A 21458-nucleotide genomic window follows, 5' to 3' on the forward strand; every position below is an offset into this window, starting at 1 on the left:
ATGGAACCAAAAAGACCCTGCATTGCCAAGACAATCCTAAGTCAAAAGAATAAAGCTGGAGGCATCATGCTACCTGACTTCAAACTGTACTACAAGGCTACAGTAACCAAAACAGCATGGTACTGGTACCAAAACAAGAGATACAGACCAATGGAACAGAACAGAGATCTCAGAAATAATACCACCCAACTACAGCCATCTGATCTTTGACAAACCTGAGAAAAACAAGAAATGGGGAAAGGATTCCCTATTTAATAAATGGTGCTGGGAAAATTGGCTAGCCATAAGTAGAAAGCTGAAACTGGGTCCTTTCCTTACTCCTTATACGAAAATTAATTCAAGATGGATTAGAGACTTAAATGTTAGACCTATTACCATAAAAACCCTAGAAGAAAACCTAGGTAACACCATTCAGGACATAGGCATGGGCAAGGACTTCATGTCTAAAACACCAAAAGCAACAGCAACAAAAGCCAAAATTGACAAATGGGATCTCATTAAACTAAAGAGCTTCTGCACAGCAAAAGAAACTACCATCAGAGTGACCAGGCAACCTACAGAATGGGAGAAAATTTTTGCAATCTACTCATCTGACAAAGGGCTAATACCCAGAACCTACAAAGAACTCAAACAAATTTACGAGAAAAAAGCAAACAACCCCATGAAAAAGTGGGCAAAGGATATGAACAGACATTTCTCAAAAGAAGACATTCATACAGCCAACAGGCACATGAAAAAATGCTCGTCATCACTGGACATCAGAGAAATGCAAATCAAAACCACAATGAGATACCATCTCATACCAGTTAGAATGGCAATCATTAAAAAGTCAGGAAGCAACAGGTGTTGGAGAGGATGTGGAGAAATAGGAACACTTTTACACTGTTGGTGGGACTGTAAACTGGTTCAACCACTGTGGAAAACAGTATAGTGATTCCTCAAGGATCTAGAACTAGAAATACCATATGACCCAGCCATCCCATTACTGGGTATATACCCAAAGGATTATAAATCATGCTGCTATAAAGACACATGCACACATATGTTTATTGTGACACTATTCACAATAGCAAAGACTTGGAATCAACCCAAATGTCCATCAATGACAGACTGGATTAAGAAAATGTGGCACATATACACCACGGAATACTATGCAGCCATAAAAAAGGATGAGTTCATGACCTTTGTAGGGACATGGATGCAGCTGGAAATCATCATTCTCAGCAAACTACTGCAAGAACAGAAAACCAAACACCACATGTTCTCATTCATAGGTGGGAATTGAACAATAAGATCACTTGGACTCTGGAAGGGGAACATCACATACCAGGGCCTATTATGGGGAGGGGGGATGGGGGAGGGATGGCATTGGGAGTTATACCTGATGTAAATGATGAGTTGATGGGTACTGATGAGTTGATGGGTGCAGCACACCAACATGGCACAAGTATACATATGTAACAAACCTGCCCATTGTGCATATGTACCCTAGAACTTAAAGTATAATAAAATAAATAAATAAATAAAAGGATATCATTTCTACCTTCTGTCCAGCTGAATATTTAAGTACCTAACTTGGTTTTAATTTAAAAATTCAAAATATCTATAGTCCATCCTCTTCCCAGAGTACAGATATTGACCCATCTTTTAGCAAAGGCCTGATTGAAAAATTTCTAAGGATGTACAGGCTGTTTGTTCCTCTAGAATTTCCAAGATGACAAAGTGATCTTACATCCAAGCTTAATTTTTAACAGCTATTTGAGGTACTGAGAATACATCCAGGTTCATTAAAAAAAAAAAAAAAAAAAAAAGCTAAGATTGAGTAGTGAGGTCTGCTGGTGGACCTGGATGAGAGTAGGGCACACACACGCTCCTGTCTGACATCCTTGCATCTTGATTTTAACCCTGAATCCAATGAGGCATTACAGAGTCATGTGCTTCAGCCGCATTGTTTTGGCCGCCATATAATTACTTTTACTGAATTGCACTTTGGTGTTCTGGCCCTAGCTTGAACAGAAGAAAATACCTCACTCAAAACATCTACAAGAAAACCACCACTTTATTATTAAAATGACATTTTTAAGGATGTTGTCCACCTTACCTTCTCCTTCTCCCAAAGGAGAAATTTCTCTCAGGCCTAAGAGCCAGAAAATGCTTTTGCTTTTCCTGAACATCTGGTTCCCATTTATCTTGTAAATAATGTAACTCTTACAGTCTTTTCCTTTCTTTCTCCCTCTTTGGACAAATATATTTCAAATCTCGGGCTGGGCACGGTGGCTCACGCCTATAATCCCAGCACTTTGGGAGGCCAAGATGGGTGGATCACAAGGTCAGGAGTTCGAGACCAGCCTGAACAACATGGTGAAACCCTGTCTCTACTAAAAATATAAAAATTAGCCAGGCGTGTTGGTGCATGCCTATAATCCCAGCTACTCAAGTGGTTGCAGTGAGATAAGATTGTGCCATTGCACTTCAGCCTGAGAGACACAGCAAGACTCTGTCTCCAAAAAAAAAAGAAAGAAATTTCGAATCTCGGAGTTGAATACGAAGCCAGCCTAGAGCCATGCAACTCTTCTGTAATTTGATGTCATTAACCTGTTCCATCTTTTTCTACTCATTCTGATTATTTAATCCTATTTTAACTTTTTATGTTCAATATGCGTTTCTTTTTGGCTATGGCGGGTTGTAAATAAATAAAGAAACTGATGGGAGACAGGTAGGTAGCTAAATAGCTGGACAGATAGCTCACTATAAAAAGAACTTGAAAGGAAGATATATAGCTACTGGCGAGATACACAGGTTATTAATTAAGGCACAGGTTGTTACAGGTTTAAAGAGGACATATTTTAAAACAAACTCTAGGTTTCACATTTAGTTTCATAGGGCTATCAAGTTTATAAAATATTTATAATTATTTCTTATTATCCTTCTTATTACCATTTGTTATTTGGTCTCCTCATTTTCTTATATTTTTTAAAACCTATCTTCCCCAACCTTGTGATTGCAAAAACAGATTTCACAGATGGAAGGAACGCCAATGGAAGAGTCTTCCCCCACCCCCTTCAGAAAAAAAGAAAAAATTGTGAATACATTCCACAGGGAGAAAAAAACACACCAAATCTTTGTGAAGAAAATATTCTTTTTTAAAAAAATTTATTATTATGATTATTATTATTTTTTGAGACGGAGTCTCGCTCTATCACCCAGGTTGGAGTGCGGTGGCGCTATCTCGGCTCACTGCAAGTTCCGCCTCCAGGGTTCACACTATTCTCCTGCCTCAGCCTCCCAAGTAGCTGGAACTACAGGCGCCCGCCACCTTGCTCGGCTAATTCTTTTTGTAATTTTAGTAGAGTCAGAGTTTCACTGTGTTAGCCAGGATGGTCTTGATCTCCTGACCTCGTGATCCACCCACCTCAGCCTCCCAAAGTGCTAGGATTACAGGTGTGAGCCACTGCACCTGGCCTGGAAATATTCTTACATTAGGTTTTGCCTGGAATTTAAAAAAAAAAAAATCAATCCATGTCCCTTTTTGGTAATAAGGGTCTCTGAGAGTACAGCGGTCTCCAACATAGATAGTAAACACTTGCAAGGCCCTAAGGTGGCATTTAGAACTCCAACAAAGGTAATGGGCTTGCCCACCATAAGGTCAGCACAGAGCCCCGCTTACAGAGGTAACATTAGAAAGCAGCCCCATTGCAGTGCCGACTGATTCACTCTGTGTTCAAATTTCCAGTTATTTCACTTGATTGCACTTGGGTGTGTTTTATGAGATGGCTGCAGTTAGTCTGAGTTGTTAAAGAAACACATGCATTTCCATTACCAAAGTAGGTATCAAATCCTCGGCGGGTTGGAAGGCATTCTTTCCGGTACATTCCCAGGTGCCATTTTCCGACCATATGGGTAGTATAACCTGCTTCTTTTAGGAGCTGGGGCAGGAGTTTTTCATCCAAAGGAACACAGCTGGGCTGACAGGGCCAGATTATTTGGTGCTGTAAACCTGTACGGATCTTACAGAGATAAACATAAAATTATAGATTAATGACACTGAAATACTGTAAACAAGCAGATAAAATGGCCTCTACCTTACTGATCATATCTGTTGACTTGGATGTTTAACTGTATTCCTGTACTGGCTTGAGGATGTTTCTGAAAGGCAGAATTCTCTTATTCAAATAAAGTAGTAGACATAAACAGGATTTGAAAGACAAATAAAACCATTCCAACAAACGATATTTTCAACATCTATCAAGGCACTATGTTAGAAACCATTAACTTGTTACTTCTTGCCTCAAAAAAAGTAGCAATAATATCAAGAAAAGTAGCAATCTATCAAGAAAAAAGTTTCAATTTTGGGCACAGAAGAAGTTGGTGTTTCATTAGAAGACACTTCTGTAATCTTTGAAAACTTGGTGATTTTGTACAAGTGGTTTTGTTTTTGTTTTTGTTTTCGTTTTTGTTTTTGTTTTGAGATGGAGTTTCGCTCTTGTTGCCCAGGCTGGAGTGCAATGGTGTGATCTTGGCTCACTGCAACCTCCGCCTCCCAGGTTCAAGTGATTCTCCTGCCTCAGCCTCCTGAGTAGCTGGGATTATAGGCGCCCACTACCACACCCAACTAATTTATTGTATTTTTAGTAGAGACGGGGTTTCACCATGTTGGTCAGGCCGGTCTCGAACTCCTGACCTCAGGTGATCTGGCCTCCCAATGTGTTGGGATTACAGGCGTGAGCCACCGTGCCTGGCTGAGTTATTTAACAGTATAATAAAATGATTATTTCCATTTTTTATTCTACTTTATGTAAATCATAGTATCAAAAGACTGTGTTCAACTTTTCCTTTTAAAAAGCGGCCATCTGACTGCTGCTTGGGAGTGGCTCACACAAGTGTGCCCGGGGCATAAGGTCCATACAGCAACTAAACTTTAAGCAATGACCACTTGTTAACTCTTGGTGTAACATCGAATAGAATACCCACAATTATATGAAAAGGATATTAAAATAGCCCTCCCTTTTCCAACTACACATCTGTGTGGGGCCAGATTTTTCTTCTTCAATTTTTACCAAAAATAATATATCATAACAGGTTAAATGCAGAAGCAGATACAACCACCTAGCAAACTTCTATTAGTAGAAAAGATGTTAAAAAATATAAAACAATGCCATTCTTCTCACTTAACTATTTGGTTTTGAAAAAGAGAGCTTTTTTCATAAGTTATTTATGTTAATATAGTGGGTTTATTACTATTTTTCATTGAATAAAAAAAATTATAATTTGTTTTAACTTTTGGCAAATTTTGAATGGTAACAACCCACTTAAATCTATGCTCCTGGGGTCCTCAATAATTTTTAAGCAAGTGCAAAGATCCTAAGACCAAAAAGTTTGAGAACTGATACTCTAATGTCCAATAGTGATCACTGCCATGAGGAAAAGTAAAGAAGGAGAGGGAGACAGTGACAGAGGTGGCACTTGTGATAGAGTGGAAAAGAAAGCTTCTCAGGACCAGGCGAGGTGGCTTATCCCTGTAATCCCAACACTTTGGGAGGCTAAGGCAGGAGGACAGCTTGACTCCAGGAGTTCCAGGAGAGCCTGGGCAACATGCCATGATCTCATCTCTACTAAAAATAAAAATAAAAATAATTAGCAGGGCATGGTGGCCTGTGCCTATAGTCCCAACTACTGAGGAGACTGAGGTGGGAGGATTACTTGAGCCTGGGCGGTCAAGGCTGCAGTGAGCTGTGATCACTCAACTGCACTGCACTCCAGCCTGGGCAACAGAGCAAGACCCTATCTCAAAAAAAGAAAGAAAGAAAGAAACCTTTTCTGAAGGGGAGATATTTGAGCAGTGACCAGAATAAAGTGAGGTGGTGAGACCTGGAGACATCCAGGGTAAGAGCAATCCAGACCTAAGGAATAAAAACTTCAAAGGCCCTGAGACCTGAGCTTACTAGACAAGTTCAAAAGGGCAGCCCAGAACCCAGAGTGGCCCTGCCACAGCTCTTGTGCTGGTGGGTGCCACTGCAGCCCCTGCTGCGGCATGACAGGGTATCACTCCTTGTCTACCCGTCCCACCCTTCCCTAAAACTTGACACCTCCTGCCTCCTTGTCCTGGCTTAGCCAGAGAGGCACTCTTCTTTGTAGGAAGTGGGACTGGGGTCTCAAATTCAACTCTGCACCAGACACCAGCCTTCCCCAGTACTGGGAGCTCTTGATTTATAGAATAAACAGGCTCTGGGGACAAGGGAGGTAAGAGTGCCAGTTCTCAACCCAGGCCATGGCTGGTCCCTTCAGCAGCTGTAAGGTGGAGAGCAAGAAATGTGTTGCTAATAAATGATTTTTTATGTGTTTGTATTTTATTTGCCTTATAATTTAAAGCAGAGTGGCATAAGGCTGAGAGAATTAAATCCCATCCTGGCTTTATCACTTATGAGCTTTGTAACCCTGAGCAGTAACTTCATTCAGTAACCCACTAATTTCAGTAACTTTAGTAAGTTAGGAATTGCACCTGCTATTGCTTTACTGCATGATCTCTTTCCACATCCTCCTAAAAGAACAACATGGAATATCTTAAATGTTAAGTTAAAGTGGGTTTATCTTGAGAATGATGGGTAAGTTCACTATCTTGATGTGGTGATGGTTTCACAGGTATATACCTATCAAAGCTTATCGGATTGTATACTTGAAGTGTGTACAGTTTATTGTATGTCAATCATATCTCAATAAAACTGTTTAAAAATAAAAGTGAGTTTAAGTTTTCTACTGAGATTGTTATGCCTCTCCTAGAAATAATTAGACACCTAACTACATTGGGATATGTGCCAGATACCTTCTGTTTGCCCTTCAAATCCACGCTGGCTTCTCAGTCCTGCTCTGCCCTAAGAGGCTGACCTGTGAGGATCAAGTCAAAGGATACTTGTCTTCTGGTTTCTGATTGGGCTCAGCCAATGGGGAGCCCTGGCAGGAGTGAGAGGGAAAAAGGAGAGTGCATGGCCTCGGTTGACAAGCTGCTTAGCCTGGCTACATGAGTCTCTCTACCGAAGGTCACTCTGGAAGCAGACTTCTTTCTCTGTCTGCCTCTCTCCTTCTAGGTTATGGTAACTGGCCCTTCTTTCTTCTCTTCTGGTCTAGGGGTAGTAACAGCTCCACTGGATTACTACAACCGTCCCTAGCATTTTGCCCCACACATTCACTCCTTTTAAAATAGTCCCTTTGTAAATAAACACTCCCTAATTTGAATGTGCCACCTCTTTCCAGCTGGGACCCTGAATGGTAAGGATGTTGTAATATCCAGGTTGGGAAAGGGAAGCATTCCCCTTAGCACATGTGCACGTGTGCACACACACACACACACACACACACCCCAAAGAAGTATTCCTTCCACGGTTAACTCTGGAAGCTTACTGAAGAGAAAATTGACCCTAGGACTCAAAAACTTCATTGCATATAGTATGCTAATTGGCAACCAGGCAGGACAAGTAAAGATAATATTTTATGGAATCCAAAAGCCCCAGTGGAGATAAATGCTCTGTGAAAATTTCCTTAAATGGAAAGCTCATCCATCACATGCAGAGAATTAACTATGATCGCTAGAAAGCACTGCCAAGAGATGTTGTACGATTTGGTTTCCCTAAGCCATGGGCACCAAGCCAGGTGGTCAGCTGAAGCCTGCCTCCATTATCTACAATCATATGGAGCAGGGAATGTGTTCTTTTCGGTTCCTGAGAATTTATTTGACAGAGCATTTTCATGGCATTATTGGGAAGCAGAAGCCAAACCCTGGATGACATCCAAAAACATGTTTTCAGTCTGTTCAAACACTATCTGAAGGAAGGAAGCTGTAATGTGTAGAGAAGCAGTAAACAGGCAAATGCCGAGCTGGTTCCAACCCAGCACTTTAGCACAGAACTACAGAGCCACGCCATGCTGCATGGGGCAGGAAGGCAACCGGGCACCAATAGGAATCAAAAGAAAAAAAATAAGGATGCCCTGATAAACACAACACAGTATAAAACAATTTCATTCTAACACCCATCTGCAATGTCCAAAGAAGTGTGTTTGAATGGAGAAGGTTCTACATGCAATATACAAAAGTCCAAGGGGTTACCTCCCTATCTACCATGTGTGGCTGTCTCCTCTTCATTAAACCAAATCTTCTCTCAAAAAACAACTTCTCCTAAGATTTTACTTGACCATCAAAAATCCTCTCCACAAAGGCTAAAGGTCTGCAAATCCTGTGGAGGACCTGGCTCGTTCTAGGCTCTTTCTGTGACATAATTGAGAGATCCTTGTTTACATATTGGTTGCACGTAACAATTTATTTGGTCCAGTGTGTTATTCTGTCTTCTGCACACCTAGGAGATCCCTGCAGTATAGTCTCATGAGCTTAAAGGACAAAAAACAATCTCTTGCTGGGGGAGAGGAAGATGGCAGCTCCCATATCAGAATCTCTTCCAATTCCCCTTTCAGAGGTCCAGACAGTCAATTGATTCGTTATCTATATGGGAGTTCAGAGCACAATAGTTCAGCTACACTCAAACTCTCCCAAGAGTGAAGCAAACCACTGCTGCACAGAAGGCAACAGATGTTCTTTCTCTCCGCACCTCAACAGTGTTGACATAATATCCCGTTGAACAGAAGGGAGGTTCTGTCCAGTCAGTCTGGTCTGAGCAAAATGAACTCATATCCTCATGTGCCCACATATGTGTGCAATACCTCCTGCTGCAGTACTTAAAAATTCAGAAAAACGGGCCACTCTACCCCTCCACTTTATACACCAGAGAGCCTAGTGGGAAGCTTCATGATCAGAATGCAATCACAGAACATGCTGGTGGCAAAGCAGGAGTTCAGAATTTCTAGCCTGTGCCTCGGCCAGTACACGGCAAGTTTTAAGCATGGTCAAGTGGCACTTGTGCCACCTTAGGGTTTATTCCTGGAGATGCCCAAACAACAAATGGATAGTGGAAAATCTGCTCCCTCCCCACAGAAGCCATTTAAAAAGCAGTCAGCTGCCCATGCTGCTGAAGCCAACAGCTACAGACACGCATTATGTGTGCTAGGGGCCTGGCGTTGCCATCTGGCCTGGCCCTTCAGGACTCGGGCTGCAGAACTGGCCCATGTCACTGATAGTTCTAAGAGTCTATTTATTTTGGTGTTGATTAGTAAAGAGTGCAAATCTCTGACTAAACTCACAAAGGGATGTTGTTTATAAAAAAGAATAAACAAGTCAGAAAGGGTTTCAGCACCTCCCTCTATTTAAATTGTAATTCCAAAGAAAGCCCAAATGGAAAAGGAAGGAAAATATGAAGAAAGCTGAGGGAAAGGAATCTCTCAAAAGGTGACATGATTAAGGAAACGCAAACAAAAGATAATGACCAGAGAGCAACAGCTTATGCTCAAAGTGATTCCTGAAATGAGAAACCTCGTAAATCAAGCAAACAGAAAATCCTCTAACTCAATTGGCCATATTCCACTCAGCTCCAAACTTATTTCCTTATTTCCTCATTCGCAATTTCCTGGCAGGTAAAAGATATAAAATCTGGAAATGTTTCTTTAAAATAGCTGCAATGTTTGCAGAATAAGGCCTCCGCACTCCCCTTCCCTCCTGGGAAAATGCCTCTTGGATTTGGCTAGGCTTAGGAAGGACGCCTGGCTTTAGCAAACCCATCAAAGTCACCCCAGGGCTCTGCTGTGCTTTAGTGAGGCCATCTTGCTTGTCCCTATGGAGCTAATGCATCCTTTGTTTCTCTCCCTAAATGAGCATAGGAATAAAGACACTGTTTTCTCTTAGGAGGCACCCATGGTCTCAGGGCTACATGGTTCTCTGACAGCTCCCTCCTCCTGTGCCTTTGCCAGGGGATCCTAGGAGCGCCCATCTTGAGACATGCATCTTTCCCCAATGCCTGCACCCTATACACATTTCTTCCAGCTCTGCACTCTCCTGTGCCCTACTTCTGAACCTCAAAGTCCAGGGAGAGGCAACCACTGGCAGGAGTCCACTGAGAGGCCAGCAGGTGAGGAGCAGGCAGGACAGTGAGGGTGAGGAGGACGAGAAGCAGGAAAGGGAGGGCATGCTCAGGCAGAGTGCCTGCACCACCATGCCCTCTTCTGCCTGCAGCATGCATCTTTCCTGCTCACCTTGAAGCAAACTTGAAGCAAAAGTCAAAAATTACCCACGATGCTCCAGTACAGCCTCCTTCCTATATTTCCTGTCCAAGGTTCCATCTCAGGAGTGAGTGAAAAGCCGTGAAAATGTCTTGTCCGTTTATCAGTGTGATTAAGAAAAATGTGGTTTGGATCCCTTAAGAATGAAAAAAAAAAAAAAAAAAAAAAAAAACCTTGGAGTCATCTTTCATTGCTTCTATTCTGTGCCAAGGTTTATGGAGTTCTGGTGGAGTGGCCCCCTTGGAACCCAAGGTAAGAACATTCCCAGCTGAGGACCAGAGTTACTTTTCTTAACTTTTTTCCCAGAAGAGTGTTTTCCTTTAAGGCCTATCACTTTTTTACCCTTTAATCTTTTCAATTTCTTAAAAAAGAAGTAAGGGGACTAGAAATGACATGGCAATTTGAAGCAGTTTAATTAAGATGGTGAGCTCTTTCAGGAACTGTGTAAAAGTGCTTCTCACATTCAATCATTTAATTGTCCAACGCTGAGTGCTACTTTAGCCCAGAGACAAACAAGGCAATCTAATGGAGAAGTCAGACCTCAGAACCACTAATCACAATTAAAATGTGTACTAGGAATAACGAAGGCATAATGAGTATTTTGTATGGAATAATGTCAATTTGTAAGAATATGGAAAATTAGTAATATTAAGTTTTCTATTTGAACTAAAAGCGGCACACAAATTCTATTAGAAAAGCTGGAGAATTTTAAAATTAATATTTTTAATCTTGAGGTTTTAAATAAGGGTAAAATAGATATAAAATCTATTTTCTTATGTGCATAACATGCCTCCAAGGGATATCAAGAAACCAACAAACAGGAGCTACCTACGGGAAGGAGGGCGGGGAGAAAGGATGAAAACATCCTCATCTATATATTTATATTTTTTACATCTTTTATATGTGAAACCTTTGAATGTATTTCCTAGAGACGATTTTAAAAACAGGTTACTTTTTTTTTTTTTTTTTTTTTTGAGACAGAGTCTCACTGTGTCACCTGGACTGGAGTGCAGTGGCACCATCCTGGCTCACTGCAACCTCTGCCTCCCCGGGCTCAGGCAATTTCCCGCCATCCACCTCCCCCACCCCCTGGTCCCAACCTCAGCCTCCTGAGTAGCTGGGACTACAGGCGCTTGCCACCACACTTGGTTAATTTTTTTAACTTTCTAGAGAGATAGAGTTTCACCCAGGCTGGTCTCGAACTCCTGGACTCCAGTGATCTGCCCACTTAGGCCTCCCAAATTGCTGGGATTAGAGGCATGAGCCACAGCGCCCAGCCAAGCTTATTTCTTTTAAAGAAAAAGAGAGAATATGTATAATTAATTCTAATTGGAATTACATGTATCCAAAGAATGCCACACGGCACTTGACTGTATATATACCCATTTAGAACACTGTTAGGTTAGAAATGTTGTTTAGTTTATAACAGCCTCAATGTAACCTTACTATAAAAACTGATACACACAAAAAAGTTCAAGTTTTAACACTTTATAATGGGTGAGCAGCATTAAACCCAGGGAGACCCAGCCTCCCTCCTCTAGCTCTTGGCCTGCCTCTGGCACCCTCATTCACTCAGCTACCCTCTCATTCTTACAATAAGCTCATTCCAGCCTCAAGGGCTTTGCTTCTGTTGCTCCCTCCTCCACGTTAAACTTTGCTAGGATGTGTGCATGGCTGACTCCCTTCATTCATGCCTCTGCTCATACTACCTCTCTTAAGACACCTTCCTGAGTCAAGATCACTTGATCTATTTTATTTTCTTCTCCACATGTATTGCCAGGCCATTTAAATTCACCTTACTTAATTGTTTGTATTTCTTCCCCCACCCCCCACTGCCGAGATGGAGTCTTGCTCTGTTGCCCAGGCTGGAGTGCAGTGGTGCAATCTCGGTTCGCTGCAACCTCCGCCTCCCAGGTTCAAGCAATTCTCCTGCCTCAGCCTCCTGAGTAGCTGGGATTACAGGTATGTACCACCACACCTGGCTAATTTTTGTATTTTTAGTAGAGACGGGGTTTCACCATGTTGGCCAGGCTGGTCTCAAACTCCTGACCTCAGGTGATCTGCCTGTCTCGGCTTCTCAAAGTTCTGGGAATACAGGCATGAGCCGCCACGCCTGGTCTGTTTGTATTTATTTCACATCCCTCTTGGTTACTCCTTCGCCTTACCTCAACCCCTTCAGATTATAAGCACCAAGAGATTCCCAAAGTACAGTGGTGTAACTCGCTTCTCAGTAAATATTTGTTGAATGAAAGAATGAATGAATATATCATACCTAATGGTGATCGACTGAAAGCTTCCCCTCTAAGATTGGAAATAACACAAGTATGTCCACTCATGCCACTTCTACTCAATATTGCACTGGAGGTCCTATCCAGGGTAATTAGGCAAGAAAATGAAATAAAAGGTATCTAGATTAGAAAGGAAGAAGGAAAACTTCTATTTGCAGATGACATGATCTTGCACTATAAAACTCTAAAGATTACACAACCACACACAGTTAGAACTAATAAGTTCATTAAGGTTGCAAAATGATTGATGTAAATATATCAGTTGCATTTCTATGCAACACCAATGAATTACTGAAAATAAAATTAAGAAAGGAAGTCCATTTACAATACCACTGAAAATAGTAAACCAGGAATAAATTTAACCAAAGTACAATGCTTATACATTAAAAACTATAAAACATTGTTGAAAGAAATTAAAGAAGACCTAAATGGGTGTGGTGGCTCACGTCTATAATCCCAACACTTTGGGAGGCCAAGGCAGGTGGATCATTTGAAGTCAGGAGTTCAAGACCAGCCTGGCCAACATGGTGAAACCCCATCTCTATTAAAAATACAAAAATTAGGTGGGTGTGGTGCTGCGTGCCTATAGTCCCAGCTACTCAGGAGGCTGAGGCAGGAGAATTGCTTGAACCCACAAGCCAGAGGTTACGGTGAGCCAACACTGTGCCCCGTCTGGGCAACAGAGTCGAGCGAGACTCTGTCTCAAAAAAAAAAGAAAAAAAAATTCTAAATAAACAGAAAGACATCTCATATTCTTAAATTGGAAGTTATATTGTTGAGGTAATAATACTCTCCAAATGGTTCTACAGATCACTGAAATCCCTATCAAAATTCCACTTCCCTTTTTTTTTTATAGAAATGGACAAGTTGATCCTAAAATTTATGTGGAAATGCAAGGGGCCGAGGATAGCCAAACTATCTTGAAAAAGAATAATAAAATTGGAAGACTCACGTTTTCTAATTCTAAAACCTTTGCAGTACAAAGCAACAGTAATCAAGACAGTGAGGCACTGGCATAAGGATAGGCATACAGATCAATGGAACAGAATTATAAGTCATACATCTATGGTCAGTTGAGTCTTGACAAGGGTGCAAAGGGTACAATGAGGAAAGAACATTCTTTTCAACAAATGGCACTGAAATATCTGGACACCCACATACCTCAAATCGTACATAAAAATGAACTCAAAATGGATCAAAGACCTAAATGTAAAAACTGAAATTATAAAATACTTAGAAGAAAACATAGAGGTAAATCTTCATAATTTTGGATTAGAAAATGGTTTCTTAGACATGGTACCAACAACATAAGCAACCAAAGAAAAATAGGTAAGTAGTACATAAAAATTTGTAACTTTTGTTTATATCAAAGGACACTGTCAGGAAAGTAAAAAGCAATCCACAGAATGGGAAAAAATATTTGCAAAGAATCTATCTGATAAGGGTTTATTTAATAGTATCCAGAATACATAAAGAACTCCTACAACTCGAGAATGAGAAGATAAATAACCCAATTTTAAAATAGCCAAAGGATCTGAGTAAACATTTCTCCAAAGAAGACATACAAATGATCGATAAGACATGAAAAGATGTTCAACATCATTAGTCATTAGGGAAATGAAAATCAAAACTACAATTAAATACCACTTCCTACTCACTAGGATGACTTGAAGGCTATAATCAAAAAAGATAATGACAAGTGTTGGCAAGGATGTGGGGACACTAAAACCCACATACATTGCTGATGGAAATGTAACATGGTATAGCTGCTGTGGAAAACAATTTCCAGTTCCTCAAAGAGTTAAACATAGAGTTGCCACATGATACTAAGACAGCCAGGTGGGGGGGGGGGGGCCCTGGCAAAACTCCAACTGGACTGTGCACTGGGGTGGAGCCACGGAGGTTCGCGCCTGGCCTCTCCTCTGCCTATGGCACCTGGGATTCAAATGGGCGATGAGGGAAGCACTGTAGCAGGGACTCCTTGCAGCGGGTCCCTGTTTCCCCCTTTTTTCCTTCTCACCCAATAAAACTCTGCTTACCCTTCAAACCATCTGCGAGCCTGAATTTTCATGGCCGTGGGACAGACAAGAACTTTGGCATTAGCTGAACTAAGAAGTCCTGCAACAATACTGTGTTTCACTCCTAGGTATTAACCCAAAAGAACTGAAAAAATATGCTCATACAAAAACTTGTACATGAATGTTCACAGCAGCATTATTCATAATAGCCAAAAAGTGCAAATAACCTAATGTCCATCAATGGATGAATGTATTAACAAAATGTGGCATGTCCGTACAGTGGAATATTATTGAGCCATAAAAGGGAAGAATACATGCTACAACATAGATGAAAGGCCATCTATTGTATTCCATTTATATGAAATGTCCAAAATAGGTAAAGCTACATAGATAATAAGAAGATTGGTGGTTTCCAAGGGCTGGTGGAATGGGGAAATGAAGAGTGACTGCTAATGGTTGAGTGGTTTCTTTCTGAGGTGATGAAAACATTGGTTGCACAACCTTGTGAATATACAAAAAACCATTGAACTGGACACTTTAAAATGGTAAATTATATGCAATGTGAACTATAACTTAATATTGCCAGTGGGAATGTAAATTGGTACAATCTCTTAAGATGCAATTTTACAATATTTATCGAAATTACAAATGCATCTACCCTTAAACCCAGAAAATTCCATTTCTAGGAACTTATACTTCATCTATGTTCCAATATGTACAAAATGGCATATGTACAAAGTATTCACGTCACCATTCTTTGATACATCAAAAGGCTGGAAACAACTTACATGTTCATCAGTATGCAACTGGTTGAATAAACTACAATGTATCCATTTAACAAAATATGCAGCCCTAAAAGCTGTGAGGATAATCTTTAGTCAACAAAATGGAATGATTTCAAATAAGTAAAAACAAACAAACAAACAAAATAGGAGCTGCAGATCAGTGTGAAGAGTATGTTGTCACTTATATAGAAAAAAGAGAGAAATGATATATATAAATATATATTTCAGAGCATTGTTTGTCTACAAAGATGGGAACTGGATGTCTAAGGAACTGTGTGTATGTGTGTAGATTTTCACTATAAACCCTTTTGCAGCTTTTGAGTTTTTAAGCCATGTGAACGTATTTTCTATTTTAAAAACAAAATACAGATTTTTTTAAAGATTTCACAAATAATGAATGAATGAGTCATAGGGCTGTGGGAAGGCCCCTAGCCTGAGTGTAGAGAGATCTGAATTTCTAGTTCTTGAATTGGCCAGTAACTACTTACCCCATCTGCTAATTAAGTCTCCTCCATTGCCTCCAACCTGTACCCAGTCCCTACACATTTTTCACCATAGCATGCACGTTTAAAATAGTTCATTTGTGAGGGCTTTGAAAAATTAAATGTCTCAATATAAAAGGTTGATTTCAGGTTCCCGATTAAATAAGTTCCTAGCAGCATAACAAGTAGTACACGCAATTTTTAAGATACGTTGTGTCGGGCAAGATTAATCTTTCTACCAGTAGATGGGGTTAGTATGATAGGTATGATAATGGCATTTGCCAAGTTAGAAACTTGCCCTAATGGACACAAGAGCCTAGAGTCAAATTAATTTAGAGCTAGACAAAGTCTAGAGTTCAGCGCAGCTCCTCTGTTTCACAGATGTGGAAATGATGGCCAACAAGGTCAGAGTCTGACACGGCCAAGACTGAAACCTACATCTCAGTTCCTAACCAGTCCTCTTTGCTCAATACATCATTTCTTAAACCAAAAAAAAACTAAAACTCAGGATTTCATGAGAGTAAAAAGTCCAGTCAGTCTAGGCTTGTTTATCAACTTGTGCTTTTCTAAAGTTAAGTAATTATGGGAAAGCGGTCTGTAAATATTAACTTAAAGCATGACTGCCAAGTTCATAGATATGACTCTTAACAACTTCCTTCAAGTACCCCATTTTGAAACAGTCAAAAAATTCCTTCATTTTATTGTCTAAAATTATGCATAAGAAATGACTCAGAAACAAAATCTATTTTTATTTTACATGGAATATAGGCAATTTCTAACTCAGAAATATTATGGGTTGATTCTTTACATTGAACTGCTTAGGAATGACCCAAATGTCCAAAAGTAATACAGGGATTATTTCGTAGGCATGCAGCAGCCGTTGCGATGACATTTTTAATAATTTTGAGTAGGCAATATGGTGTAGTGGTTATAAGCATCAACTCTAGGACCAAGCAGCCTGGGTCAAATCCTGGTTCAACCTTTACTGGCCCTGCAACCTTGGGCAAGTTTCTTAACCTCTTACAGCATCAGTTTCCTTGTTATAGAACAGAGATGATAGAGTTGCTGTGAGAATCAAATGAGTTAACACTTGTAACTGCTCAGAACAATACCAACATACAGTATCTGAGGGAGACTCCTGAGCCCTCCCAGAAATATCTACTTCATTATAAGTGGACACTTGTTCACCCCAGGTAATATCTACTTGGGTCCCATGAACTCTAACAGAATAAAGTGGGTGAGAAAAGTGGAGAAAAAAAATGTTCAGGGAAGCAAGGCTGCTTTAGCTACAGCTACACTGAGAGGTCTCTAAACCTCTCAGAGTGCCCAGTTTCTCTCCTCTTCCTTTACTTCATAACCATGGGGTACTCTAAATACTAAAGTTTCTTCTCCAAGACTGAATGTTGGTGACTGGTGGGGGAGGATGTTAGGGGACAAAAGCAACTGATTACAGGAATGGGTTTTGTTTTGTTTTTGTTTTGAGATGGAGTCTTGCTCTGTCGCCCAGGCTGGAGTGCAGTGGTGCCATCTCGGCTCACTGCAAGCTCTGCCTCCCGAGTTCAAGTGATTATCCTGCCTCAGTCTCCCGAGTAGCTGGGACTACAGGCGCAAGCCACCACAGCCGGCTAATTTTTGTATTTTTGGTAGAGATGGGGTTTCTCCATGTTGGTCAGGCTGGTCTCGAACTCCTGACTTCAGCTGATCCACCTGCCTCAGCCTCCCAAAGTGCTGAGATTACAGGCGTGAGCCACTGCTCCCAGCCCAGGAATGGGTTTTTGAAGTTAGTATTTGCTTTCCTGTCCGAGTCTGTTGGAAGGGAGGAAGTTGGAGAAATGAATGGCCCTTCCATTCTTTTGCAATTTGAGTTCAGTTCTCTTACTTCAGAGCAAATGCAGAACCCTTTGGGGCAAACCTCACCTTTCCCTTCTTCTTTACTGGCACATCCCTTTACTCCCACAAAGTGTCCAGGGTGAGATTTGCACAATGTAGGGGATTCCTGATTACACGTAGCAGCCAAAGTCAGAACCGCCAAAAGTACTAAGGTGGATGGTGAAGGGAAGCATCCTTTATTTTCATTTCTAACCTTGGCTACAGCTATTTCTCACCCTTAGCAACACTCAATCTTTCCTCTTTATAAAAGCCTTCAGACCACTGTGTGTATCTTTATCACAAGTAAGCCCTCCCTTCTCTTGATCTTAGGACCATGTGAGGCTAGGGTTGATCTGAAAGGTTATGCGAACACATACTTGGGAGGGCAACGTTCAAATATATATCCCCTGTCAGTAGCACAGTAAGCTCAAATTATTTTGGTTGAGTAAACAGCATATGTACTCTGTGGAGGTATGCAGGTGGCATCCAACAGTACCCATTTACTGTATTTAATATGGTCATAACTTCAGGGTCTTAGAAATATGACAATCGTATTCAGATTGAGGGGGAAAAAAGGCCAATTTCCCAAGCCCGAGACGACCAGTGGATGCAGGAAAAGCACAACAGACACGGCCTTGACCACTTTCTAGCTGTGCGATTCTTAACATGCCAACGAACCTATACAGGCTTCCTGCCTCATCTGTAAAAGGGGGTAAAGACAGCTACCTCATGCGCTGTTTCAATAATTCACTTTAAAAACAACAAAGTGCTACGCAAATGTTCTTGCTATTCTTAGTCATCTAACATCTATGCATGCTCCACATGTATATTTCCTTCGTTAACTGCGGAGTCGTTCCTAAAGGGAAGCTTTTAAAGAGGTAAGACGTTCAGAAGAGTTCAATACAAGGTTACATCTGAAAGGAGTGTCAGCAGCCTAAGAAAAACCAACCTAGCATCAGGTTTCACTCCAGGGGTGTTGAGAACTAGAAAAAAATAATCTTTGGTAGGACACTCCTAACCCACGACCGCTGGGTTCCCAGAGGCCAGGGTCGCACCCACGGCGGGCACCCCTTCATTTTACCTCTCCCCTCGTCTTTGCTCCCAGCCCGCGCCCTCCCCAGCCTCCCACCTCAGGACCGCTCCGCCTGCCGGCCGCAGAGCCCAGCACCCGGCATTCCCATAAACCCCTTCGCCCGGAGCTTCAGAAAACGAAAGACAAAGCCACTCGCCCAACCCGGCGGCAGGAGCGCGGGTCCGCGGGGCCGGAGCCGGGCATGCGCAGAGGCCACGACGGGCTGCCGGCCTGCAGGAGCGAGGTCGAGACGAGAAGCCGCCGGGGCCCATACGCGGGTCCGGGGACCGAGCCCCGCCTGCCAGCGCCCGCGGCCTTAAGGGCCGGTTAGTAGCGGGAGGGAGGCGGCGAAAGGCGGGGCGGAGGCGGCGCGGGCGGCGGGGGCGCCTGGGGCGCAGCGTACCTGGTAGCGGCCAGTGAGCAGCTGGCTCCGCGACGGCGTGCACAGAGGCTGCGTGTAGTAGTTGTCCAGGAGCACCCCGCCGGCCGCCAGCGCGTCCAGGTGCGGCGTGCGGATGCGGGAGCCGTGGAAGCCCACGTCGTTCCAGCCGAGGTCGTCTGCCAGCACGAAGACCAGGTGGGGCGGCCGGCTGGCCTCGGCGTCCGAGCCCAGCGGCTCCAACAGCAGCAGCAGCAGCAGCAGCGGGAGGACGACGGGGAGGAGCGACCGCCGAGGTCCGAGGCCTCGGGGCAGGCTCGCCGAGCGGCGCGGACCCATCCTTGGCCGCCCGCGGTCCCAGCGCCTGTGGCGCCACCAGCCCCGTGTACCGCTGATAGAATGAGGAACTGGGCGGCCGGGGCCTGCTCCGCCCCGGCGCGGGACGGCACCCCTAGCGGGCCGTGGGCTTGCCAGACCGGGCGCTCGGCCCCCGCCGCCTCCGACCCGGGCCCCCGGCCGCTGTGGCGGAGGAGGAGCCAGAGACGAACCCGCGGGCCCCCACTGCTCGGCCTCTTGGAAACTAAGCTCACGCTTGGAGGGCACCAAGGGCCGTTACCTTCCCCGGCAATGAACTTTGCACCGTGGTTTCCAAAAAAAAAAAAAAAAAAAGATGTGTTATTTTATAATGCTTCAAAATTTACAAAGCATCTGCACAGCCCGCGTCTCCTGTAAAGCCTGCAACAACTCTGGCAGCTAGACATTATACTTAGTGCCAATTTTTCATAAGAAAAAAGCTTATAAATGGTTAAGCCTCTGACTCAGATCCTGACCCATGATGTCTAACTAGCAAGTCATTTCTAGCACAAGAGCCCAGCCTGTAGCAGGTGGGAGGATGGTGAAAAGGCAGAGACCTCAATAGTCTTTCACATTCATTTATGCGTAGTGTACAGCCATGAAGCCACTTCCTCCCCACTAGCAAACAGGAGGCCAAACACACAGTCTGATTGCACTGTGCCCTTTGGAAGGTGCAGTTACTTTCAAGGTGCCCTGGGAGGAGTTGGAGTGTTGTGTGGTCATTGAAAAGCTCATTTGCTATGACCCCATTCAGAGCTGGCTCCCCCACCAAGCAGTGACCCTAAGAAGCACACAGTATCTAATTAGCCTGCAATATCTGTGAGTGGAAGGAAAAAATCCTTTAGTCACGTGCTTATTGAATTGGGAAGTTAGCCGTATGACCAGTAGATTCCCGTTGCCATCCAGACTTTCTGTCTGGAGGTATAGCTGTTAACAGGTGTAGGGGAAAATTTTTGCATTGCCTAGAGAACATACCCTTCCAGGTTGAGTCTGATTCCGTGGAAGTTATTTACAACTTTATAAGTTACAGATAAATAACAATGGAAAACAATTCTTATTTATATATACACAAATGAACTTTATCCAGCAGAGTAACAATCCTGCCCCTCCACCACTACTACCAAGGAAAACAGTTTCACCTCCGCTTGCACATTTTAGTATTCCTGATCTGTTCTTTGGATTGTCCTTTGAGTTGCTTTTAACACCTTACCAATTTCCTTATTAATGAGTTAAATAAAATCATGTGTTCACTTTTATATTTGTATGAGGGTCATGATTTTACCTTTTTTTCCCCAAGAATCCTTTAACACATGAAATGTTTGCCTCTTACATACTTACACTTTTTTTTCTTTGCATGAAGTAGATTATGTTATATGCACTTTAATCTCCAGTGGAATCGATGAAATTTAGCAGAAAAAAGTGAAAATTTTAGCATTAGTTAAATTCAAAGAATAACTTTGACGAACTATTTGACTCATTATGTCAAAGCTTGAACTTTTCATTGAAACACCCTGTGGAAGACCTTGAAGGACTGAAAATTTCCGCTGTGGTTTTGTGTGTCTTTCTCCCCCGTAATTCTTCTTCCCTGTTCTCCTTGATAAAAATCAAGAAGAAATAATTGATGGATGCTCATTTGCAGGAACAATCCTTCCTTTGACCAACTTCTTCTGAAACTAGCTAACCTTGCACTGATTCTTATGTCCTATGTTTTTAAATAAAAGCATATGTTAATATGCTCTGGAAATGTGCAAATAGAAGAGTTAATTCTATTTTTCATCTATGTATTGAACACATAGTGTGCAGTACAAGCTAGTTATTTTTTTAAATATCTCAATTGGAGTTTGATGTTTCTTCACGATTAGAGGTTATGGATTGTGCAGGAATACCACAAAAAGTGATGTGGTATGTTTCTCGGTGCTTCCTATTAAGAAGCACATGATGCTTTCTTATGGGATGACTTTGTTAGGGTAAACATTTCTTCACTGTAAGGTTAATATTTTCTTCTTGTAATTAATAAATATTTTATATAGAGAGAATTTGAGAATATGTAAATATC

At 42.2% G+C, this 21458-nt stretch overlaps 1 protein-coding gene across 1 annotated transcript in view; it reads right to left on the bottom strand.

Annotated features, from left to right (window-relative positions):
• The window catches only part of ARSB (arylsulfatase B), a 223501-nt gene extending 202850 nt beyond the window's left edge, over window positions 1–20651 (bottom strand). The window contains exons 1-2 of the mRNA XM_023214928.3: window positions 19073–20651; window positions 3821–4007 (exon numbers count right to left, since the gene is read on the bottom strand). Coding sequence (XP_023070696.2) covers window positions 3821–4007; window positions 19073–19387 — 502 coding nt within the window. The 5' untranslated portion in view covers window positions 19388–20651. The remainder of the gene's footprint in view (window positions 1–3820; window positions 4008–19072) is intronic.
• Between the last annotated feature and the right edge of the window lie 807 nt (window positions 20652–21458).

This window comes from Piliocolobus tephrosceles, chromosome 4 (genome assembly GCF_002776525.5).
Source record: "Piliocolobus tephrosceles isolate RC106 chromosome 4, ASM277652v3, whole genome shotgun sequence".
In the NCBI taxonomy this organism is placed as follows: domain Eukaryota; kingdom Metazoa; phylum Chordata; class Mammalia; order Primates; family Cercopithecidae; genus Piliocolobus; species Piliocolobus tephrosceles.